General features: G+C 41.1%; 1 protein-coding gene across 2 annotated transcripts in view; it reads left to right on the top strand.

Moving 5' to 3' along the window:
• Neto2 (neuropilin and tolloid like 2) overlaps positions 1 to 25,985 on the top strand; it is a 53,665-nt gene that overhangs the window by 3,312 nt on the left and 24,368 nt on the right. For both annotated transcript variants that reach the window (XM_051168904.1, XM_051168903.1), the window contains exons 2-4: positions 16,879 to 16,935; positions 21,567 to 21,707; positions 22,346 to 22,594. In XM_051168904.1, the coding sequence (XP_051024861.1) occupies positions 16,879 to 16,935; positions 21,567 to 21,707; positions 22,346 to 22,594 (447 nt within the window). The remainder of the gene's footprint in view (positions 1 to 16,878; positions 16,936 to 21,566; positions 21,708 to 22,345; positions 22,595 to 25,985) is intronic.

The following is a 25,985-nucleotide window of genomic DNA, read 5'->3' as shown; positions in this document are numbered from 1 at the left end:
TTGCTGTAACTGCGGTGGAGGCCACCCACTTTTCAGCATGTTCAGCATACTTCTTACCAAATGACAAAGTACCATACACTAATTTGAAAGTTTAATTCTGTTCTGGTTAAACTAGGTTGGCTCAAGTATGCATTGAGTAATATATTAGAAATCACCCTGGTGATAGCAGTCATTCTTTCAGATGTGGCTTGTTCACATGAACATTTGATGGCAGTTTCTTTAGATGTGGAGGGTTGACTCCTTTAATCAAGATGCATACGTACAAAACTGCCCTCAGAGCACTCACTAGCATCATTGTGTCCATGGAGCAGGAAAGAGGAAACACTCCAGCTGCAGTCACTTTCTTACAAATGTGCCTGGATCCGCATCTACAGGCTGCAGTGATGTAACGCCTACCAACCATCTCAATCCTCCGCTAAGAATATATGAGATTTTAGTTTGGGAATTTGTGTGTGTGTGTGTGCTTTGGAATATAGTTGTTTTTTTTTTTCAAGCCATCATTCTGTCATCTTGTGTTAAATTTAACAAACCTAGTTTGCTGCCTAGATGCTGACAACAGGAATACCTAGAAAGAGACGTGTTTAGTTGCTAGCAAGGATACGTTGAGCTAGGTTGATAAACCAAGAGTAGTATCTGGCGTCTGACCAGAAGGAAGGGGAAAGACTGCTCTCTTCATAGCCTCTGATTTATGCTCAAATAAAAAGCTGGGCTGTGTACGTGCTACTTTTTAAGTGAAGTGTGAATCTATCGACCAGTACAGCTCTTTCAGTGCTGTGGGCAATCAGATTCCTGCTTAGTCACTTCGAGTATTCATCTAATTTGTATGGAGTGCTATTATGGGCCAGGCCAATCTTCCAGGCAGTGAAGATACGCCAGTGAACTAGGCAAACATAGCCTTTCTTTTTAGTAAGAAGAAACTAAATAAGCACACATACACGCGTGGAAAAAAAAACGAGACGCTATATATAATGGGGACAATTGAGCAAGACGATAAAAAGAACAGAGAGAGCTTCTTTAGAAACTGGAGAAGGCTCACAAAATCAGAAGGAGTCAGCCATGCCGCGACTGGTTTGAGACAGACAACATGGGTTAGTCCCTGAGACGGGAGATTTAAGTTTGGGACACTGAAGTAATGAGAAGGCTGATAGGTGGCAATCAGGTGATGGGAGAAGTAATCAGGTGTCAGATTGCACTGGGCCTCAGAAGAGCACGGCTGGTGGCTTTAATTTACGTAAAACGGGAGTCTTTTGGAAGGTTTTATGAAAAGCTATGGTGTGATCTGAATTACACTTTGAAAAGATAATTGGCTGCTTTATGCACAGTAGTCCACAGAGGACTATAGCATAAACTTCAGATTGTCACCAGATAGCTCTTCTTCAGTAATTCACTGAGTTTTAGTTAAAAATACAGTTATAATAAAAATTGTTCTCAGATTCTCTTAGGGTTATGTATGGTCATGTGATTGTCTCTAGCTGGTAGATATAAAATGTGTGCATCTTAAGGAAACTGCTACTTTGTTATTTATAGTAAAGTTTACAATAATTTTAGATTCTGGGCAAGTTTGTTTTGTTTAAGGAAGAGGGATATTCTGTGCCATGTCTTCCTGCATGCTGAGTATGATGCGGGCATGGTAATACAGAAGTTGTAATGGCTAGCAATCTAATATTTACTTACATTGAGTCATGAGTGCCTTTGGAAGTGGCCTTCACTTTGCTTTGACTGTTTATCTCAGTGTTTGTTTCATGTCAGAAATATGATAGGAGCTTGCTTAAAGAGTTTTGGTATTTCTGATTTTTCTACAGGCAGAAAGATTCATAGCAAGCATGGATAGTCAGAAACAATGAGAAATGTTTGTAGGGGGCATAAGGAAAGAGTTAAGCAAGTCACCCAATCAACATTACAGAACCAGTTCAGCCCACCACTGCCTCATCTGTTATTGGCCCAGACTTGTCTCTGTCAGTATCAAAGAAGAAGAAAAGCAACCTCTCTGTTTCTTTCAGGAAACTATACTCACCCTAATGCAGTGGTCCTCACAGTATGGCGTCAGGTCCAGCAGCACCAGCATCAGTAGGTGATTGGTTGATACAGACTCCTGAATCCTACTCTATACCTCTAGATAGCTAAAAGTAAACCCCATTCACCCATCACTGTCTAATCTGATAACCTTAGAGGTGACTGGTGCACACTGAACTTTGAAAAATACTGTCTTACTAGTTCCTTTTCTCAAATCTGCAGGTAGGACCTGCACATTTTTAAAACCATAACATATTACCAGATGTAACATCCAAAAAGTTGTGCCACTCTACAATCCAATGGTGGAATATAATATATCCTTTCTAATAGTTTTAGCAGTCATAGTCATAGGGGAGGGGAGAAAGGGGAAAATGGGAGGGAGGGAGGAATAGGAGGATACAAGGGATGGGATAACCATTGAGATATAATAAGAATAAATTAATAAAATAAAATAGTCTTAGCAACACCTAGGTGTGCTTCCTAAAAAGCTAATTATTGTAGAAGCAGCCCAGTAAGATAACAGAACTTAAATTCAAAGTGGATCTCGTAACCATTTGTTGCAGGTATAGGGTGCTCATCTTTATTCTATGCTTAGAAGAACCACATGCTGGGTTTTTTTGGTCCTTGCCTGAGTATGTTGCTATTACAACTGCCAAGATAGATAGCTGTTGAGATGGCTCAGTGGTTAAGAGCACTTGTTCTTGCAGAGACTTGGGTTCAGTTTCTGGCACCAATATGGTGGCTCACAAACATCTGCATATCCAGGGGATCTGATGAAGACACCAAGCACACACGTAGTACACATACATGCATGAAGGCAAAACACACATAAAGTAAGTAATTTTTAAAAAGATAACCCCTAAAATCATTCTTGGTTTTGCTTGCCAGGACTAACCAATTAACTGTGACTGAAAACAAGTTTAAAACCAGCCAGTCAAGCCTAGCACTGCCTTCATGCTGCCATTCTTCATCTGTGTTTTGTTTTGAAGGCAGGATTTCTCTGAAGCCTTGGCTGTCCTGGACTCACGCTACAGACCAGGCTAGCCGCGAACTCACAGAGATCCACCTGCCTCTGCCTCCCGAGTGCTGAGATTACAGACATGCACCTCCACACCTGGCTGGCAGTCATCATCTATTCAGGACTAGAGCCAAAGCTTTGTCTCTACCACTCAGCTCTGTCTTTGTTCTTTTAAATTGTACCAAAGGCTGCTCTTTCCTCCGTTTGCAAAATATTGAAATGCAACCCCCTTCTAGGTTTAAAATCTTTTTTAGCAAATTTGTATTGACATTCAATAGTAGCAGAATTGCGATCCAAAGGGTTCTCCCAGTTGTCATACAGTATTCTGGACCAACACATGTGCAAAACAAGACCACATACGTTCAGCTGTCTCCTCAGCTGGACCAAGCATGCTGGGCATGTCCCTCTTGTTTTCGTATCTTCTCTGGTTCATGCAGAGGTCTCCATTGTGTGCACACAGGATGGGTAAGCCAGGGTTTAAGCCCTCTGCTGGCCAGTCACCTGTAGCCACTCCAGCTTATGTCATGACTAAAAGTTATATCCAGAAAAGCAGTTGGTTAGGTCTCTGGATCTAGATAACCCACAGGAACTGAAACTTTTCTATTTGTACGCCCAGCAAAAATAAATAAATAAATAAATAAATAAATAGTAAACTTAAGCACTGAGAAGCATTTTAATGCATTTAAGTATAACAAGTCTTACAGACCTAACAAGATTCCACTGCTGCTTGTCTCAGAATAATTTCAAACCAAAGCTCAACAAGTTTAACAAAGAAACCAACACCACCACGGTTAAAACCTTGAATGCTACTAAGGCAGATAAACCCACCATTGATTGCTTCTACTTGACAACAGTCTACATTTTTTTCCAGCCACCTCCTTTCTACTTTCCACTCCCCTCTTCACACATCCCTTTATTCCCCAGGATATTTTTTTTTTTTTCATTTTCCTCCTCTGATATCCCACTCCTTTGCACAGTCATTGAAGACTTTTTCTTTTTGGTACCCTTTAAAAATTTGGATAACTAGAAGCATATTGCAGACATGCTTTGTACTAACTTGTATGTTCAGCAATTGTCCAAAATTCCCTAGCCCCCCGAACTGATATTTCTGAATTCCAAATACACTTTACCACCTCTTATTTGTAGGAAATGGACAAGCTCCGGAGTAGAAGCTAGCTGCCTAAGAAGACTTTAAGCTAGTAAGAACCTGAGATTTGATAATTCACAGGGAAAAGAAGAAGTGGGGAAGCAGCTTTAAGACCTTCCCAGAAAGCCATATAGCACTGAACCCTTAATATTTGGAACACACCTTTTGTCGAAACTTAGAAGTTAAGGAATTGTAAAGAGACTGTAATCTTGTTTAACTTAATCTTTACTTAGATTCAGAAGCCATCAACAAACACCCTGGTCAAACAACAGGATTTCAACAGGGCAGCAAAACACCCCTATGAAACATCCTCTTTTAACCAACCAAAATTCTATTGAAGAGGTTAAGAAGCATAAAACCACTCAAGCCTTTTCTAGGAGAAAACAAATCAAATTAAGGACCCTCCAGTTAAAAACTCCCAATGGCCTCCACATCTCAGTTAAAAGACCTGGTTTTGACATTCTGTTCATTTGGGTTCTGTAAACTGACTATTTTACCATCAATTGCCTCAAAATACAAACAGTTGAACCCTGATAATACTGCTTCACTCATCTTCAAGCAAAACTAGGGATGTTTCATGGTCAATTTCCTTATTTAAAACCAACTGACTAGGGAAAATAAATATTAATATTGGAAAGGAAATAGTATGGTGGTTTGAATATAAACCAGGGCTGATGGGATGGCTCAGTGAGTACTGTGCTTGCCATATATGGTACAGTGAATTATACCTGTAATCCTGGCACTGGAAAGGCTGAGACAGTGGGATCACTGGGGCTTGCTGGCCAGCCAGTCTAATTGAGCGACCTTTCAGAAAGTAAGGTACACAACTCATTTATTGATAAGCTATACCATTGAAGAAAATGCTGTCCCCCTCCCTCAGCATCCTTTAACTGCTCACAGTCTCTCAGGAAGAGGTGTGTCTTTATGAACCCTTTCCCCATGCATGATGAAACAGTGGTGGGCCCAGTCTTGTGCAGATCACCACAGCTGTGGTGAGTTCATGAGTGGCCGTGTCCAGAAGACTGTTTCACAGTACTCCTTCCTAACCTCAGGCTCTCCTGTTCTTCGCACCTCCTTTTCTATGGTGTTCCTGAAGCCTTAGAGGGGGTGCTATCGGTGTCCTGTTTAGACACAGACGTTCCACAGTCACTTATTTCCCACAGTTTGGCCAGTTGTGAGTCTCTGCACTAATGAGTTGCTGCATTCATGACCACCCACTTCACATGAAGCTTCTCTAAAGGCTGCGAGCAGCACTGAGCTATGGGTGTAGACAGGCGCGTTCAGAAGGTTTAACACAACAACCCCTACTCATGCTTTCACAAGCAACAGTAATTAACCTCATTCCCCACCCCCAAAAAATAGAGGACATTTTTTAAAAAGACATCACAGTACGAGGAGGCTTATTAAGAGAACTAGGGTTTCAGCACTGTGGTATATATGAGTGTGCGAGAGTAACAACCTAAAATTCAGTTTATACACATATGAAGTTATCGAAGAGTTATACACACCATATTTTCTGGCATATAAGATGACTTTTTAATCCCGAAAAATCTGTGCCGAAGTCGGGGTCATCTTAGGCCACCGGGTACTTAGTTGCAGCTTGCTTCCCCTTGCTTCATAAGTCCGGTGCATATAGTGAGGAGTGCTGTGACAAATTCCTCGCTCTTTGCAGGGAGGAGCAAGCTGCACACATCTTCCTGTACCTCGGGAAGGAGGAGAGCGTGAGCATGGATTGGCTCTCCACCAGAACCCGCCCACTTGACTCAGAGGGCTGCACATCTTCAAGTTGAGTGTGGAGTGTGCCTTAAAGGGACTGTGTGGGCTGGCACTGGCTGTCTGCTGGCATTTAATTAAAGCGCTTGATTGTCTGTGCCCTGCCTGCAAATAGACACATTGCCTGCTGCCCAGGGTGTGCATTGGAAGAGGGGTAGCCTTATACGGAGGTATATTCCAAACTCTTTATTTTAACTGTAAAAGTTGGGGGTTGTCTTATAAGCCCAGTTGTCGTGTGTGTGTGTGTGTGTGTGTGTGTGTGTGTGCGCGCGCGCATATGAGTGAGAAAGACACCTGGCATCATGCACTTACACAAAAATAAATTGTACTCCTACACACAAACACACATACAAACACAAATTTATGTTATGGCACTCGTGAGAGGTAACTGAATAATAAAGTGTCTTATTTAGGTTTTTATTGCAGTGAAAGTACACCATGACCACAGCAAGGAAATGTTTTCCTTATAAAGCATTTCCTTATAAAGAAAAACATTTAATTGAGGCCGGCTTACAGTTTCAGAGGTTTAGTTTATTATCACCATGGCAGGAAACATGACCACATGTAGGCAGATATGGTGCTAGAAAAAGAGCAGAGGGTTCTACATCTTGATCTGCAGGCAGCGAGAAGAGACTGTGCTACACTGGGCATAGCTTGAATATCTAAGACCTCAAAGCCCGCCTCCACAGTGACGTACTTCCTCCAACAAGGTCACACCTCCTAGTAGTGCCACTCCCTGTGGCCAGGCATTCACACACGAGTCTATGGGGACCATTCCTACTCAAAGCATTAACTTTACCAGTGAGTGATTGTTTACTAGGCTTATTCTGAATGAGCTATGGAGAAAATAGGACGTGAGTAGTGCCTGGTTGAAGGAAGGAGGCCACTGGGGTTGGCCTTTCAGGGGTATATCCTATCTTAGCCCCTTCCTCTGTTTCTTCTGCTGCCTCTCTGCTGTGAGGTGAGCAACTCAACCACACCGTCTGTACTATTCCATGCACCAGTCCAAAAGCAATGGACCAGTCTACCCATGGACTGAAGTCATTGAAACCATGATCCATAAGAAATCTTTCTTTTTTCCTCAGGTATTTGTCAAAAAATCTGACTTCTGAAGCTAATTAGATCTCTGTTTGACATAGTGTCCTAGTTACTATTCTACTTCCTTGAAGAGATAACATGACCAAGGCAACTTATAGAAGGAATCCTTTAATTGGGGACCTCCTTAACAGTGTCAGAGGGTTAGCCCATGATCATTGTGATGGGCACTGTGGGATCAGGCAGGCAGGCATGGTGCTAGAGCAGTAGCTGGGCCTTAATTCTGATCCACAAGCTCCAGGCAAGAGAGGAAGCAAGACTGAGCCTGGTGTATGTTTGGAAACTTCACAGCCCACCTCTTGTGACATCATTCCTCCAGCAAGGTCACACTTCCTAATCCTTCCTAAACAGGCCAGCAACTGGAAACCAAACATTTACGAAATATGAGCCTGTGGGAGCTATTCTCGCTCAAACCACAACACACAGCAGATTCTGGTCCTTATTAACTTTCATGTCTCTTCCCTAGAGTTCCATGTTTCTTCAGATGAGATTCTTCCAAATCTTAACACTTTTCTCTCTAGTAATGCTCCCTCTTGGAACGTCACTATGCAGCTTACTGATTGCTAAAACCCCGTGCACCTTTAGGGAGTGTTTTTATGGACACATAATCAAACTCTTTCTTCCCAGAGAAACAGTACTATAATTAATCCCACCAGGAAGCCATGTTCTTGTACCACCATACCTGCCTACATGGCAGTAATTGACCAAGAATCTCTGGACCCATTCCAACACTAATGTTGGTCATGACCCTTCAGCACCTTCAGTTAAAATTTAGATGGATCCTAACAAATTTATCTCATGTTGAACAGCAGCCATTAAGTCTCTTGGTGGCATACAACTCATAATAGATGACTTCGCACATAAGGAATGTGTTCCCTCTACCTGCTCTTGGAGGATTTTTATCCTCCCTGTACACTAACCTAATAGAAAAAGATGCGAGATTTCTTCAAGATCTGATGGCTGTTAAGAAAATAGTTATTTCTCAACAGCCAGTGATTTCTGGCCTTCATACTTTGTTGTCCAGTGTTTCCTCTGAGAAGCTGTTGGCTTCTGTGCTGCTTTTTTATTTGTGTTAGCATAAGCTTATTGTAATTCAAATGCTGATTTTTGTATCCCCCATATCTGGTTGCAAGCCTTGTTCTGAGAATATCCTGTCTTGATGATGTATAAACTCTGCTCCCCAGTTGTACCCTTATATGCCAATAAGGCAGCTTACAGCTAGTTGAAGAGCAGGGGAGAGAATAGGGCTCAACGTCCTGCCAGGTATGGGAGGAGGAGTGAGAAGAGGAAGTAGGAGATTCAGGCACAGGCAGAGATGCAGGAGAGATGAAGAGTCAGCTGAGCAAAGAAAGAACTAAAAAGCAAGTCACTTAGGGATTTTGGCAGAGATGGAGTCAGTATAACATGGAGGGTAAAAAGAACAACTTAAACTGCTCAAGATTGTGTTGTAAAGCCTCATAAACAAATATAAAGGAGTCTCTCAGTTGGTTGTGTGATAGCTGGTTAAGAGAGAAACTAAGAAAAACAAACCCAGTTTAATAAAAATAACCTTCAACATTTTCGTTTCTGTTTTGCACATCCTCATAGCCAGTATGTCTCCACTTTAACATGAAAGGATCAGCAGTCTACCTAGGAAGGTATACTGAAGCCCCACCAAATTCTTTGAGGTAGTTCAGGCTGGATTAGTTAATATATCCTTCCATTGTAGTTCAATTTTTCTTCAATATTAGCATAATCTGTTTTTCTATGCTTCATCCCAAGAAGCCTGTACTGAAACCTCTATTTCTGCCACAGCCTGTCCTCTAGGAGGTTTAAGGACTTCAATTCTGTCAAACCTCTGTCATATTTGGGAGTTATCTCCTCATTGCATAAGGACTCAGTCTTACCCTTATTACCCTTAAGACATTTAGCTTCTCTTCCTCCCTGCCTTCCCCCCCTCCCTCCCTCCCTTCTGAAACTGGCCACTAAACCTATCTCTGGTCTCCTAATCTCTCTACAATTTGCTGAAAATTTCCATCTCCAGTCATCTAGGTAAGTTGCTCACACAATGGAAAGATGTAGTTGGTAAGAATTCCTGAGATATTTAGTCTGCCACTGCCCAAGGCCCTTCCCTTAGCTCCCCATCCCTCCACTATTCCCCTCCCCCACCGTCTTGTTTTTTGTTTGTTTGTTTTGTTGTTTTGTTTTTGTTTTTTGAGACAAGGTTTCGCTGTGTAACCTTGGCTGTCCTGGACTCACTTTGTAAACTAAGCTGGCCTCGAACTCACCGTGATCTGCTGGAGTGCTTGGATTAAAGGCGAATGCCACCACGCCCAGCTTATCCCTCCACTCTTATAGGAAGACATTTTTATCTCCTTTGGAGATCATCACTCACTGTTCAGTGCACTTAGCATCTAAGTGTTAGACAAAGTACTTCACCAGCCTGCGCTCACTAGAGGATATGAGCATTTACTACAAAGGGTCACTTAACATCCAGCAATGTACAGCCACCTTTGTTAAATATTACAACTGCATGCTTCCAGGAGACAAAGCTCACTTTCATGTCCTAGAGCCTAGAGAGTATATTAGAAAACATATCAATCGCTTCCGTTCCGTCTAGTCCCAAGTACAACTACCTAACCTGTGTCTTTCCCTCTGGGGAAGCCTTTTCCAGCCATGTACATTTAATCTGAAGAGTATAGGCGTAGGGGACGTTTTCTAGGGTTGTACTGCTTAAACAGCCTCCTGACCCTCTACTCTCAGCTGACAGTCACCAACTCCTGCCACTAGAACCAAAATCAAGTTTAAAAGAAAGCCTGCATTCCACAAGAAATGAGATGGAATCTGAGAGAACAGCTTCTCCCGAGAACCAGAACAAGAACAGTTGAACCTCAAAATTTGCATCCAGCTGGAAACTTGTGGGTTTTCCCTTCTTCCCCGTGGTATATGATTTTCTTTCTTCATAGTCCTCTAATAGCAGTGGCTCTGTTTGTCACAGTGACTGGCGTCCCTACCAGTCCTTTAATCCTCTTGCTACCACTCGCCTCTAAACAGCTTTCCTGCCTAGACTAGTTTGACTCACCATGAGAGGAAATCTTAAACAACCTCTAGCATCTACTTGACCCTTACGTCTTCCCCACTCAGCTTCTCCGGCACTGAAATCTACTGGTGACTTTGGTTAGTGCTCTGGCTTTGTCCTAGCCATCCCTACTGCCCTGCACAGATCACCATCTTCCACCTCCCAGGTCTTGTCCACGGACAGAACCTTAATAGGATATTGGCCATGCCATCACACCTCTGCTGAGGCCTTGGGTGTGAGTAGCCTAATAATTCCCTGTTGTCTACAACTTCACCACAGCCCTGTTCTACAGTGTCCTGTCCTGAAGCCTTTCAGGAGTAAATCTGCATAACACGATCTGTGCCTTAGTTCTTCCTTTTTTCCTGCCTCTAGATTTAACTTTGTATCTTGAGCAGATCTTTAAAAAAAAGAAAAGGAAAGGAAAAGAAAATCTATTACAAGGTAAACTTTGCTGTTACCAACATGAACCTTCTCACTTGTACTGGTCAGCTGGAAAACCAACCCCCACCCATTACAAGCCAAATGCGTTACTGCCTGGATTTCTTCCTCGCTAACTTGGTGTTCTTTTCTTCTCACCTCCCTCTCTACCAAAAGTCATCTTAACCTAAAAATCATGCTAGGGCTCATTTGTGCCCTAGTGGGGATTATTTTCATTTGTGCTACTAGAACAGGCCTTGCTTGGCAATTAGAGATTGGCTATTTGGCCACATAAGTCCATCTTAAAAATAGACTACTATCCCCAGCCTGGATAACAGTGTGGAGAGAAGCTTTCAGAAATTATTTTAGAGTAATTATCCTGATGCCAACCCTTCATTGTAAGAATAATAGCTTTGGGCGTTCTTCAGGGTATAATTTACCCGGAGGAATCACTCTGTGGTTGGGCTAGACATGGAAGAATACTAGACTCTTTGCTAGGGATTTTGTTTTTACTTTTTCTTTTTCTTTTTGTGTGTGAGTGAAGGTACACATGTGCCACAACATACACATGGAGATCAGAGGACAACTCTTAAGTCTGTTCTGGAGATTAGCTTTGCATTATTCAGAAAGTGCTTTTACCACAGGCCCTTCCTCTGCTCTTAGCCGTCACTAGTTCCATGCCTAAGACCACAAAGTCCCACCAGAGCTCTTTGCAATCCTGAGTTCATATACTCCTAAAACATAGTCCTTGTCCCCCAGGGCGGTGTCTGTGCTGTGGCAAGTTCCTCAACTTGGACCTGGATGCTTTGGGCCCGGGTGAATTGGAAACTTTCTTAAAGTTGGCTAAATCTCTAAAAGTGCCTTATCCAGCGCACTAGTTTCCTCTTGTGTTCTCCCTAGCACTTTCAATGATTCTCGTGAAGATCGCCTATTTTAACAGACACTACAGGAGACTATCTCGCCGGACTCAGGGTGATGTTAAAAACCTTTAAGACTTGTTGCATTCACTCCAACAAGAGCAGTACCAGGTGCTGGCTACATTAAAAACGAAGTCTGGTAAGAATTGGCTGACGAAGGGGTGGGGTGGTGTCATATATGTACTTTTTTCGTGAACAAACCACAAGCTAAACTTTTGGAGTCCTATGCCTAGTCTATTCCTATTTCAGGTACAAAGATGAACCTAACCAATGAGCTATTTGACCTACAGTAAACTACGTTTGGTTTGGTTTGGTGCTTTGGTTGCTTTTGAGAGTCACTATGTAGTCCTATATTGCCTAGAGCTCACTCCGTAGACCAGGCTGGCATGGAACTCACAGACACCCAGCTGTTTTTACCTCCTAGTACTGGGGTTACAAGTATACAGCACCACACCCAGCCTTAAATTCTAAATATCAGCTGGGTGGTGGTGGCACACGCCTTTGATCCCAGCACTCGGGAGGCAGAGGTAGGTGGATCGCTGTGAGTTCAAGTCCAGGACAGCCAAGGCTACACAGAGAAACCCTATCTCGGAAAAAAAAATTCTAAGTATCAACCAGCCAGTACTGAACACTTGAGCCAACTTGAGAACCTGAGCAGAACTTTATACCGGCCAAGCCTTCTTTGTTCCTTTGTATCACTTCAACAACCTAGTCCAATGGCTGTCTCCCCAGCTTGCCTGCTACTCGATGGAAGTCTTTCTTTTAGCTGTAATTTTTTCCTGGTGAAGCTGTGAGAGATGGCTCAGCAGTTAAGAGCACTGGCTGTTCTTCCAAAGGCCCAGGTTCAGTTCCCAGCATCCGCATGGCCATGTGTAACTCCAGTTTCAGGGGATCCAACACCCTCACATAGACATACATGCAGGCAAAACAACTGCACACAGAATAAAGATAAACACATCTTTTTTAAAATCTTAGTGATTTTTTTTTTGTTTTCATTAAAATCTACAGTTTATTTAGGTATTTATTAGAGTGTGTGTAAGAGGGAGCGAAAAGAGGGAGAGACTGAAATCTATAATTATTTATTAGAGTATGTATGAGAGATAGAGGGGAGAGGGAGGGGGAGAGTGAGAGTATGCCATGTGTGTACAGATGTCCCAGGAAGCTGTAATAAGGTGTGGATCCCTGTGTTTACCGGCAGTTTAGAGTCACCAGCCTTGAATGCTGAAAACTCTGGTCTTCTGAAAGAACAGCAACTGTGCCTAACCTCTCAGCCTTCACTGTAGCCCCAACTCTACATTGTTTCATATTAATAAAGTTGGATTCCTTTTGCTGACGGTATAACCACTTATCCCATTTGTATATTATATATTTTAATAAAATGTGACAAATACTTGTTTCTGTCTTTATTAAAATTATTCACACATATACAAATCTGGGACTTATTTCCGTGATTAATATACTATACCAGAACCATTTGTTTTAAGTTTTATTTTATATGTATGAGTGTTTATTGCCTATTGTGTTTTTAGTTTCCTGACACTGTTTTTTAATTGTTGTTGTACTATTGGTCTTCCAGCTTCTGTTGTTACTGTCCTAAGATTATTCACTTTTATTCCATGTGTATGAATGTTTTAACTACATGTGTGTGTGTGCACTACATATGTGCCTGGTCCCCTTGGAAGCCAGAAGAGGGCATTGCATCCACCGGAACTGGAGTCACAGATGGGTTTGAGCCACCATATAGGTGCTGGGAACTGAACCCAGGTCTTCTGCAAGAGCAGTGTGTGCTGTTACCCCGTTCTCCAGCCCGTTTGTTGGTTTCTTCCCCTGTCTGCTGGCTTTGTGGCACGTTAATGCTATGAGTTATGTATTTGAAAACTGATAAACAGTTATATCTGTGATTCTAGAAGTAAAGGAACAAAAAACTCTGACCATTTGTGTATCTTCTGAATGATTACCATGGGACATCTCGCCCTCTGACAGGATAATCAACATAAATAGATGTTGTATTTGTTGAATTTCAAATTCCTTATGTTTTGGGGTTGAGGTTTGTTTTGTTTTTTAATCATAAATCTTCTGTAATGGAAGTTTTGGGTTCTTTGTAAGTCTAGTTATGTTATGTAAATATGTTTTTGTTTTAATCCCAAGTGTGATGTTTTAGTTTGGGCTTTAGTTTGTCCACAGCTGATAATTTTTTCCTGTGGGGCTTGGTTTTGCCAGCCTGTAATGGCCTACCTGTTGTGGCACAAAGAGGGGCACAGTCTATTACTCTGAGGAAGATAAATAGGGAACCAAGAGAAAGTGTGTTGTGCGGTGGTGGTGTGGCAGCATGTAACAGTTTGGAGAGACCAGAAAGAAACGTTCCAGTGCAGCAGCTTGAAGGAGACTGCTTGCAGCATTTGCTGCTGGCAGAGATTGGTATTGCCCCAAAAGAACCCAGTTGACCCTAAACAGCCAGAAGAAGTAAAGGTGTCTGTGCCCTCTTCCCACTAACCTTTCTGTCTTACCAGGGCTAAGGGATTGGTGGAAGAGACGTAGAGGCTTCAATACCCCAAATAAAATAGAGTTTAAAAACAAGCATCAATAATCTTCTTGTTTCCTTGTGGTGGTCTTTTGTTTTTGTTTTATTAGTTCCAGACTCTGTTCCTCTAATTCGGTTCCAGTATAAAGATGGGAAATGTTTTGTCCTCTTTTGAGATCAGATCTTACCATGTAATTCTGGCTGTCCTAGAACTCACCCAGACTCCCTGCCTCTTGAGCTCTGGGATTAAAGACATGTGCCACCACACCTAAGACAGGATTTTTTTTTTAAAGGATTGTACCTTTTTACATGAGAGTTTTTAAAACTGTCTGTAACCAATAAAAGGGAAAGGCAATTAATATAGTTAAGAAGACAGAGGACTCAGGAAGGTAAGGATTTGAGATGAGGAGGTCAAATATTTATATTTTAAGACAAGAACTAAGTGACAAGAACTGTATCTTTGTACACTGATGGACTTGATAATAGATACAGAAGCATGCTATTAAATAACCCTACGCTGTTAACTCGGTCATTTGGCAAAGTCTCCCGTCATTCTATTTCCCTCTCCCTTAACATCTTGTAAGTTATAAATTGCAGTTCACCTTGTGTCTTAATTATGTCATTAGTCTCTCTCCCTTCCAATTCCACAGTCATGGCTGTGCTTCAGCTCATCCTCATTACTGCTCAGATGGTAAGCTTAGCCTGCACACAACTATCAGAAGTATTGGTCTGAAACTTAGATGCAGTTATGCACTCTCTTGGTTTAAAAAATAGTACTGAGTGGCTGGGTGTGGTGGTGTACATCTTGCTGAATTCTAAGCCAGCCTGGGATACCAAGCAGTTCCAGGCCAGCCAAGGCTACCTTATAAAATCCTGTCTACAAAACAAACAAAAAGTAAATTTAAGAAAATAAAAAACCTATAGTGAGGAGCTAGAAATATAGCTAAATGGCACTGCACTTGGCTACCATGCACAAGGCTGTGGGTTCATTTCCTAGGACCACAAGAAATAAACAAATGCCTATAGTTGTGGTGGTGGTTGTAATTGAAAGTCCAAATCCATCAACATGGTATTTAAGAATTTGTACTCTCATCAAGGCTGGCAGATCTGGACCCAGGGGTGTCCAACCAGGACAATGCATGCAGTAAACCTAGATGCCCCCCAGTCAGATCTAGCCAATAAATAGCTCATTCTCCACGGTTATAGGGAGAATGGGGACTGCCTCTGACATGAACTCTGGTGCCCCCGAATTGACCACTTCCACTTGGTGGGGAGGCCTGGCAGCACACGGAGGAAGGGGAAGCAGGCTATCTGGATGAGACCTGATAGGCTGTGATCGTATGGTGGGGAAAGAGGTCCCCCCTTCTGTCGGAGGTCTAGGGGAGGGGAATAGGGCTGAAGAGAGAGGGTAAGTGGGAATGGCAAGATAGAAGCAAGGGAATAACATTCAGATGTAATCTTTAAAAATTATAATTAGAAACATAATTTTAAGTTTTTACTCTCTAGTCTTGTTCTTCCTTTTTCTAACCTGCTATCTACCATATTGTTGCTCATGAGTTTGAGTACAATGAGGTCTGACAGAATACGCTGCTCCTCTGTGTGCTTTCCTCACTCCATTCTCTGTCTCCAGAAAGAGAATACTGACTGTCAGCTCCCCTCTCCGTGTTTCCGTTTGCAGTCTGTAAGCCTCTTCCACCTGTATTATAGGTAGACTTTGACAGGTGACTCTGGGAAGATGCTGATTGTCCTAACATCTATCATTAACTTAGCAGAACACTTGGTAATATGCTCAGTAGTGAGACTGGTCCCATAATATTAATACTTCTTCCTGATTTTGCGAGTAAGTAAAATAAGCTAAAAAGACTTCACAGGTAGCACGGTGGATGAGACAAAGCTTAAATGCCTGTATTCACCTATTAGCTGAAGTCAGTGCTGTTAGGCATTTTGCTGGCTTCTGTAGCCCTTTGCCCTCACAGAACTTGCTCTTCAGGAGATAAATGCTATTGACTAAATGAATACCTACTCCAGGTCACACAGTAGTTTGGGAGAAGGCTGGTGTATGTTTTCCATGCAGTGGAAGAAGCCAGCATTCATAAAAAATGTCTTCAAAATCTCCAAAACACACAAAAAATACATTGTTTGTTGGATCTCAAATATTGGGGGTGGGGAGTGAAATAGCTTTAGTGTCTAAGTATGGCTTCCTGCCACAGCACAAACCTCAGCACAGTGGTATACAATAGCAGTTTCAAATGTATAAACACTCTTCAGGTAGAGTAAATGCAGTAGTTAGGCTTAGCAAAATTCTGCACAGCATGTGTTTGTGGACTTGCTTTCATATTGAAAAAAATGTTCTAAATGCCACATAGTATTTATTAGTGCTTATATAAACAAGTATAACACTTATATCTTTTCTTTGGTTGTTTTAGGTGTCAAATGGTAAATCAGAATACAGCATTTATGTATTTACTTTATAAATATGTGTGTGGATATATGTTCGATATTCAAGCTTTTAGACACTCTCACCATGGTATTCATGAGAGGTCAGAGGACAATTTTCAGGAGTCTTTCTCCCACACTATGGACTCTAGAGATCAAACTCAGTCCATTAGCTAAGTGACAAGCACCTTTACCCAGTGAGCCAACTATCTCCTCAGCCCAAGGACATAACAATTAACATCTGAAAGACTCCGTAGTGAGTGTTGTCAGAAATGGTGGTGTTAGGCCAATTGTGGTGGCACATGTTTATAATCCTAGCACTTGGAAGATAAGGGAAGGTAGTTCAAAGTCAACTTGGCCTCCATAACACTCCCAGTCTAAACTGATTTTAGTTATTTTATTGTTATCAGATTTTCCTTGTAGACTTAGTAAAATATAGTATAAATTCAACTTCTTAACTATTCTTTCCTGTTTTCTCTCTAGTGTTGCTAATAACGGTACTTGTAGTGGAAGGGATTGCTGTGGCCCAAAAGACCCAAGGTAAAGTATGGACAGTGGTACATTGCATGTTCAGGGTAGACTGAAAGAATAAAACTTTTGAATGATATTTCATAATCTTTTGTCTTAGTTTGCTCTCTATTACTGTGATAAAATACCATGACCAGCTGGGTGTGGTGGCTCATGCCTTTAATCCCAGCACTCATGGTGGCAGAGGCAGGTGAATTGCTGTGAGTTTGAGGCCAGCCAGGCCTACAAAGCTAAGGCTACACAGAGAAACACTGTGTACAAAAACCAATATATGGACCATGACCAAAATCAGCTTGGAAAAGGAAAAAGATGTGTTTGGCCTCCAGTCCCACGTACATCACAGTGCATTATCAAGGGAAGTCAGAGCAGGAGTCAGAGAAGAACTGAGCAGAGGCCATGGAGGTAAGCTGCTTACTGGCTTGTCCCAGCCCCACCACCGCCCCTCAACCCCCATGGCTTGCTCAGCCTACTTTCTTACAGCACCTAGGACCAACTGCCCAGGGTTGCCCTACCCACAGTAGGCTGCACCATCCCACATCAGTCAGTCAAGAAAGTGTCTCACAGACTTGCCTACAGGCCTGTCTTCTGGTGGAGGCTTTTTTTTTTTCAGTTGAGGTGCCTTCTTAGATGACCCTAGTTTAGCACACTGCTCCTGAGTATTGCAATGACCTAAAGCTTCCTGTCAACCTATGGGCCTCAGTTTAACCAGAATCAGCTATCGCTCACTAAATCATCTATGCAAAGCTTGCCCTGTAAACTTTTTTTAAAGCTACCGTTCACTTGTAGCTATCAATACACTGTTAATTATATCCAAAAATTAAGTGAAATTCACAGTTTTGTCACAAAAATAAAAAGTGCCTTTTCTAGTGTGAACAAGTAAAGTCTTTCAGTACAGTCTCCGAAGCCCTTTGGTCCTATTATGATTGTCCAGCTTCGAAGAAGATTATCTCGGATGATTTTAGAAGGAAATTCTCATGTCAGAGTTCAGTGCATTTTCTATACAACTTTATTTTTTATTTTCATCAAAGTTACATGTTTACACAATAAAGAAATTAAAGTATACTAGAGAATTAGAAAAAAAAATCAGTTTTTCATTCTATTCCTGTTTTCTGCTTTATGAGAATAACTATTACTTTAAACTTTGTTTTTATTTTGTATGGAGAAAGATAGCCACACATGTGCCACAGTGCACATCTGTAGGTCAGAGCAGCTTTGGGGAGTGGGTTCTCCTGCCGCCCGCGCTGTGCGGTTCGACGGAGTCTGAAGCCATGTCGTCATCTTGCGAAGCACGAGCTTTTACCCTCTAAGCCAGCAGTTCTCAGCCTGTGGTTTGCAACCCCTTTGTCAAACTTCTGTCCCCAGAACACTTATACTAAAATTCATAACAGTAGCAAAACTACAGTTAGGAAGAAGCAACAAAAATAAATTTATGGTTGGAATCACCAGAACATGAGGAGCTGTATTGAAGGGCCGCAGCATCAGGAAGGTTGAGAGCCCCTGCTCTACGCCATCTTAACCTATAAATAGCTACTTTTTTTTTTTTTTTCAATTTTCAGAATCTTTAAATAACATACTTTAAATAGCTGCTGCTTTTTGGTCATTTCAGTTTTAAACATTAGGTACTGATTCCCCACTATGAAACATGAGAATTTGGTTCATTTACATAGCTACTGTTCACCCCTTTGCACATTAAAGCATTCTCTTTTTTTCCCTGTTGGACCATCCTTGTAGATATATATAAATGTTTTTATATCCTCAGATGAGAGCCATTCCCATGTTTTTCTAGCTTCGCTGGCTGGTTCAACTCAGCTGTTCCAGCCCAAACTTCTCTCCAAGCTGACTGATTCAAACTGGTTGCTGTTGGCTTCTGACTGACTTGTCTGTCTGCCCTCAAACTAATTCTGGCAATATGTATTATGTTGTAGAAAATAAAAAGCTATAAATGTTTACTGTTAATAACATCATTATCGCAGTGGTTGATTATTTAACCCACTATCATATCAATAAAAGACACAGACACTGGTTAAATTTGTAATATGACTATACCCTGGATCTGGGCAGAAGCTAACTCCCTAGCTGCCTTTTCTCTCCCAGCCCCACATCTCATGCCAGCTGCTCTAATAATTCCTAGCTGGGCTACTTCTCATCCGGTAACCAAAAAATACTTGGGCATTTTTCTCATCCTGGCTGTTTCTCTCCATCACTACTTGGGAGGCAGAGGCAGGTGGATTGCTGTGAGTTCGAGGCCAGCCTGGTCTACAAAGTGATTCCCAGACAGCCAAGGCTACACAGAGAAACCCTGTCTCAAAAAACCAAACCAAAACAAAAAACAAACAAGCCTCTCCCCTTCCCCCCACTCCCAACACTGCTCTTAAGTAGCCTCTCTTTCCTGTCCTGTCCTCCTAAGAGTTGGGCATAGCCTATCTTTGACTACTCATTCTGTCAATGTTTTCATTCGTCACTTTGCCCCTCACTTAGAAGTCATTTTTAAACATGGCTGCTCCCTTCTACAAACTAATTAACCTTCATTGTTTGGGATTAAAGGTTTATACTAAGGGGGTATCTGTATTCCAGCCAGATCACATAGACCTAGAAGGCCTTTAGATGTGACCCCTTGCCAGATCAGCCATGTTACTAGATTAAAATTCCTCTATAGATATAATTGCATCATAATTCGAGTTAAATCAACATTCAGAACCAGGCCTTGAAGTGCATTCCTTTAATCCAAGCCACTTGTGAGGTTGAGACAGGGGGATTATAAATTCAAAGCTGGCCTGTTCTAGTCTAGGCAACTTTTCAAGACTTGTCTCACAATGAATGAAAGAACAAAAGGAAGGAAGAAAAGAAAGAAAGAATACATCAGCACTCAGGATTTAAGCTCCTGTGTATAATGTGTAAAGGACTTAAAAGTCATCAATGTTTTTCAATATGATTTTTTTTTTTTTTTTTTTTTTTTTTTTGGTTTGGGAATTTTTGTTGTTGTTGTTTGAATTTTAAATTTTCTTCCTTCATTTTCTCTATTCTGTCTTTTCAGGAATCCCTACTATTTACTTACAGCCTTCTTGAGTTTTTATTACTGTTACCTTTGGGGGGGTTGTTTTGTTTATTTTGTTTGTTTTTGAGACAGAGATCCGCCTGCCTCTGCCTCCCTGAGCGTCAGGTTTACAGGGGTGCACCACCACGCCCGGCAGCTTTTTCTTTTTAAGTTAGCATACAAAGTGGTGGGTTTAGTATGAAGTTGAATATAATTAATTAAATATAAATTTAATTCCTGTATATTTTTGCACATGTTTTTGTTCCAATCTGGAGACACTTCCCCAATTTTTATTCTATAAATTGAGAATTATAAAACTTTTTTTATGGAAAGAGCCAATAAATAAGTCTCTACGAGCCTGTCTCTGAAGCAGTGACTCAGCTCTTGTGTTGTGTGAGAGCAGCCAAATAAGCAGTTCAAGGGCACTGGTGCACTCCTGTAACACTTAACCCATCTCACAGGCATCTGATCTCTACCCTAAACTTCCTAATTTTTTCATTTTCTCTGTTTGGTGAAGCTTGCTTGCTTGCTTGCTTGCTTTACTTTATTTTAAGCTGCTCCTTAGCCGGGTGATGGCAGGGTATGCCTATAATCCCAGCAGAGGCAGCTAGAGCTCTGTGATTTGGAGGCCAGCACGGTCTACAGAGCAAGTTTTAGGACAGCCAAGGCTACACAGAAACTCTGTCTCAAAAAACAAACAACAAAAATAATGTGCTTTTTTTTTTTTTTTTTAATGAATATATTTGCTTTAATGTCTCTGAGGAAATTGCATGAAAACCTATTGTTACGGGTTGTTTGGTTGGTTGATAACTTGGGTTTTGTTTGCTTTAATTTCCTTGCATAAGCTTTCTTTACTTAGGGTTGCTTTATTCCATGTGTCCCAACCCACTTTCATAATAGAAGCTTTCTTCAGATTCCTGGTGTCCTTTATGTGTGCTTATAGTCTCACTGCTATGTGCTTAGACTTGAATAGCAGCGCCACAGCTGATCATGAATTGTCCACAGGCGTTGGTAGGCTGTGTTTACCATGGTTCTCACCGTGGGTTTGAACTGAAGTTTGGGCCCCTCTGAGCTGTATGATTTACCCATTCTTAGACAAAGATTGGAGTCCTCAAAAATAAATCTGTTTCCTGTCATAGTCTCTGACACTTCAGCAAACCAAGTGGGAGGCGCCTGGGACTGCCGTTGAGTTTATTTGCGTTCTCCAGCCCGCCAGTTTTCAAGTTGCTGTTTCCACCCTTAGCTGCACCTGCCTGTTCCCGGTTCACTAGCCCTGTGTTACCTTCACCACGAGATGTGCACGTGTGTGGGGGTCAGGGACAGCTCGCAGGTTCTCTTCTTTCACCGTATGTCTTCTGACGATCTAACTCAGGTTGTCAAACGTGGTGGCAGGTGACTTTTGTGGCAAACGTATCCTGCTAATCAAGCTTTGAAAATAAGTAGAATATACAGAATCTTTCTTGCACTTCTATACTCAGCTGCATATATTTGGCAGTGGTTCTTAGGAAGTTGTATATGCAACAGAGTAGGCAATTGTTTAGAGGGTTGGGTGTGGAGAAAAGAATGCTGTTTATGGTTTGCTGTAATGCTATTTAAATTTCTGTTAAAGATGGACAAAATATTGGAATCAAGCACATTCCTGCAACCCAGTGCGGTATTTGGGTTCGAACCAGCAACGGAGGCCATTTTGCTTCACCAAATTACCCTGATTCATATCCGCCGAACAAGGAGTGTATCTATATTTTGGAAGGTATTTCACAAATCCTTGTCTTTTACTGGATGAACTTTTACCTCTCTGTGAAACTGAGGGCATTTGCTAAGTGTCCTGTTTAAATCAGTTGGAACAAAATTTGAATGCATTTGAATTAAACTAAAATAAAGATAGATATTTGAAAATATTTAATACATTAACAAAATGATAGTTGAATTTTAATGGGAATTTGTATTGTTTAAAATACAGTTCAATTAAGTGTGTCAGTATATGAGAAGCTTCCCTGGTAAGGAATGTGAGTTCACTGGCGCACCTTACAGGGCCTTTCCTGCTGAGTTCTTTTGTTTTTCTCTGTGTCACATCGGATACCCTGCATATGGCACATTGTTTTTTATAAAGTAAGCAAGCACTAGCCTTCACTTTGCCAAATTTTAATCAACCAAGTATATTTAACTAGTTCAATAAATGGCACAATACCACGGGGAAACATTATTGTGTTCTACAACAGAGAGTGATTATTCCTGTGAGAGAGCTTTTACTGTGGCTTTTACATGCATAGTTACCAGCTCACATCACTCACACGTGAAGCACTAGCGTGGTTAATGTGCTTGCCTTGTCTGTATTCATACATGTGTGCCTTGTTCATGCTGCCCTGTTTGCTTTCTCTTCCTTTATAGCTGCTCCTCGCCAACGAATCGAGCTGAGCTTTGACGAACGCTATTATATAGAGCCGTCATTTGAATGTCGGTTTGATCACCTGGAAGTTCGAGATGGGCCATTTGGTTTCTCTCCTCTTATAGATCGTTACTGTGGCATGAAAAGCCCTGCATTAATTAGGTCAACAGGAAGATTCATGTGGATTAAATTTAGTTCTGATGAAGAACTTGAAGGACTAGGATTTCGAGCAAAATACTCATTCATCCCAGGTAAAAAAAAATTAAGTGTCCTTAAAAAAAAAAAGTTACCTTTCAGTATTTGAGTATATTGTAGAATCTTAAGGTTAGAAAAGGGTACTTTAGGCTGGAGAGATGGCTCAGCAGTTAAGAGCACCGGCTGCTCCTTCAGAGGTTCTGAATTCAATTTCTAGCAACCACATGGTGCCTCATAACCATCTATAGTGTGATCTGATATCTTCCTCTGTCATGTAGGCACATAGAGCACTCATATACATTCATACATTCATACATTCATACAGACGTATATAAAAGTTTTTAAAAGAAAAGGATAATTTGATCAAGGTAATGAGAATAAGACCAAATAAATTGTCGTCGTCAAAAGAAAATCAGTCAAGGAGCCGCAAATAAAAATTTTTGAAAACAGGGAACAATTGGCCACATACTATTCTGATTTTGTGATTTAACAGATAACATCACATTTTCTTCTTAATTTTGGGCACACATTTAAGACCAATAACATCAAAATAAATATAATTTAAAAAATAATTTAATCCATTGTCTTTTCACAATTCCCACAATTTATTTTGCATGTTATTTTAATTGTACTTATTAATGAGTCATAAATACTCCAGAAACTGTTTAACAACAGAATTAATGCTGCACCTGCATTGAGAGGGCTAGATCTGGGTTTGAGTCTTTTCCCCTACCCCCAATAGCTATAATATTTAAGCACAAAGTTGTGCCTAAGACTTGGCAATAGTAAAGTAGTAATAATACCTTCTATATTCATTTCCTGGGGCTGAATTAACTAATTAATGAAAATCTAGTAACTTAAGGAAAGAGATAAAATTTGTTGTAGTTCTCGAGGCCAAAAATTCCAAAATCCAGTAAATCATCACTCCCTCTAGGAACTGAATGTGTTACATTTTGTTGGGAGGGAGCAGGGTTGAGACAGAGTCTCTGTATGTAGCCCTAAGCTGTCCTAGAACTCTATGTAGACAGTGCTAGCCATGAACACTGCCTGCCTCTGCTGAGGCATGTGCTATCACAGCCAGCTAGAATCTGTTCCTTAATTCTTCCATTGTCTGGAAGACTATCCCAGCATTTCTGTGTTTGTTGTAGACCATATTGCTCTAAACTTCTGACTTCACAATTTTTCTCTTCTTAAAATTCTTTTTCTCTTCTATTCATTCATTTGTTTAGTGTGTGTGTGTGTGTGTGTGTGTGTGTGTGTGTGTGTGTGTGTGTGTGTGTCTGTCTGTCTATACATATGCACAGAGTGCCCACTGAGGCCTGAAAAGGGCATCTTGTCCCTGAAGCTAGGTATAGGTGGTTGTGAGATGACCTGTGGTTGCTGGGAACAGAACTCCAATTCTCCCTGCAAATAGCAGCAAGTGCTCTTAATTGCTGGTCCATCTTTTTACAGTTCTTATTGACGTATTTGGTATTGTAATAAAATTCATAACCATATAAAGTAAAATGCACAGGGATTTGGGTGTGGCTATGTCTGGGGATTACTACACTGTCAGCCTACAGTGTGGAGGCCTTACCCACACCTGGTAGATGAGCACACTGATCACATGCTGTGAGAATTCTAAAGCCCCATCCAGTGAAAAGCACACATACTCTGATGTGAAAACTCAGAAATCAGTATATTATTGTGCCCAAGGAGCTAACAAACTTAACAGAGTGAAAAAACAACCTTGTGCAGCAAGGGTATAATCTTTTTTGTTTTGTTTTGTTTCCTGGAAGAAATTTGTTAATTTAAAAATACACAAATGAAACTAATTATAATTTTATCACTTCATGTTTAAAATCCTTGCTAACAATTTGGTAGTTACCTCTTAAGATGGATGTCTTTATTCAATCTGCTTTTACAAAACTGGTTATGCTATGCATAAAGCTCTGTTACCAGCTTTTTTTCCCTTAAAACTAAAACCACTTTGTATCTGAGTCAGTAAGCATTATGGAAGTTATTTGCATCACTATCATCCATCTGATACTGAAAGGACAATTGCAAACAGCCAAACTTGCCTAACAGACTTTAATAACAGTTTTAGGGTCACAGCAAACCTTGAGCAGAAAGTAGTTATCAGGTATATCCCTCCACTCCCTGTGTCCACATCTTGCCAAGAGTGGTATATTTGGTATCAGTACACCAACTTAGGTGCATAGTAATTATCCAAAGTCTTTAGCTCACAACATAGTTCACCCTTGGTATTAAGAGTCTGATATATAGGAATTTAATAATAGCATATATCCACTGTTATTATACAGAGCAGTTTCACTGCCTAATGATTTTCTGTGTTCCACTACACATCCCTTCCTCCCCCTAAACTGCTGGCTCTTTTTTGTTTTCCCATTTCTGTGTCATGTACAGTTAGGATCATGAAGTATGTTGACTCTTCAGATTGCTCCTTTCACTTAATTGTATAAACATCAGGTTTTCCCATGCTTTGGTAGGTGATAGAGGGTGTGTGTGTGTGTGTGTGTGTGTGTGTGTGTGTGTGTGTGTGTGATTTACTGTATATATGTGTGGACAGTACATGGGTGGAGGTTGGTAGACAACTGTAGCAATCAGTTCCCTACCGTGTGGGCTCTGAGATGAATTGAGATATGTACTAAGGAAAATTATTTAGACTCACAAGGCAACTGCTGTCAGTCCAGTGTAGAAGTTGTTATCTAAGATTGTTTACTGCTCTACTAGGTGGCATGAACCTGGGAGAGTGGGACCTAAAAATGAGGTGGATTAAAAAAATGAGGTGAGCCAGCTTTATTGAGAGCATCAGGCAGTCTATACTGAGTGCTAGGGAGAGTCACATAAGTGAGGTGTGCAATTACAAGGACAAGCCACACGGGGCACAAACATGTTTTCCATAGAGGTACATGAGTAACAACAGCTGAAGTAAACTCACTGCTATCCGTTACACCTAGGAAGAACACGAAAACACATCCCAAGAACAATTCTGTGTTTGGAAGAAACGGAGGTCACGTTTTCTTGGAGTTTCCTCACAAGCACTCAGAATTCTCACGTGACTCTGTTCTTGGACCGTGTTTCAACATCAAATAAGAAAATTTATGGGAATAGGAAGTAGAAAGTTACAGACTTTTCTTTTTTGATGATGAGAACTGTTGTCAATGTACTAAAACCACTGGCCTGTACACCAAGAAATGGTTACTATAGCTAGGGATGGTGCCACGTGCGTATGGTCCCAGCTACTCAGGACGCTCAGGTAGAAAGATAGCACATTTGAGGACAGCCTGGGCTATAGACAAGACTGTCTCAAAAAGCATAGTTAATATGCTATGTTTTATTTGGAGTCTATTACAACAAATATGTAGTAACTTGTTTTTCTCAAAATGGTGGAGGTAAGGGAGATGGCTGACTGGGAGGCACACAGGGTACCCCGTTCTATAGAGA

Source organism: Acomys russatus, chromosome 26 (assembly GCF_903995435.1).
Source record: "Acomys russatus chromosome 26, mAcoRus1.1, whole genome shotgun sequence".
In the NCBI taxonomy this organism is placed as follows: Eukaryota; Metazoa; Chordata; class Mammalia; order Rodentia; family Muridae; genus Acomys; species Acomys russatus.
Note: the sequence above shows the minus strand (reverse complement) of the source record. Positions and strands in the feature narration are given on the sequence as shown.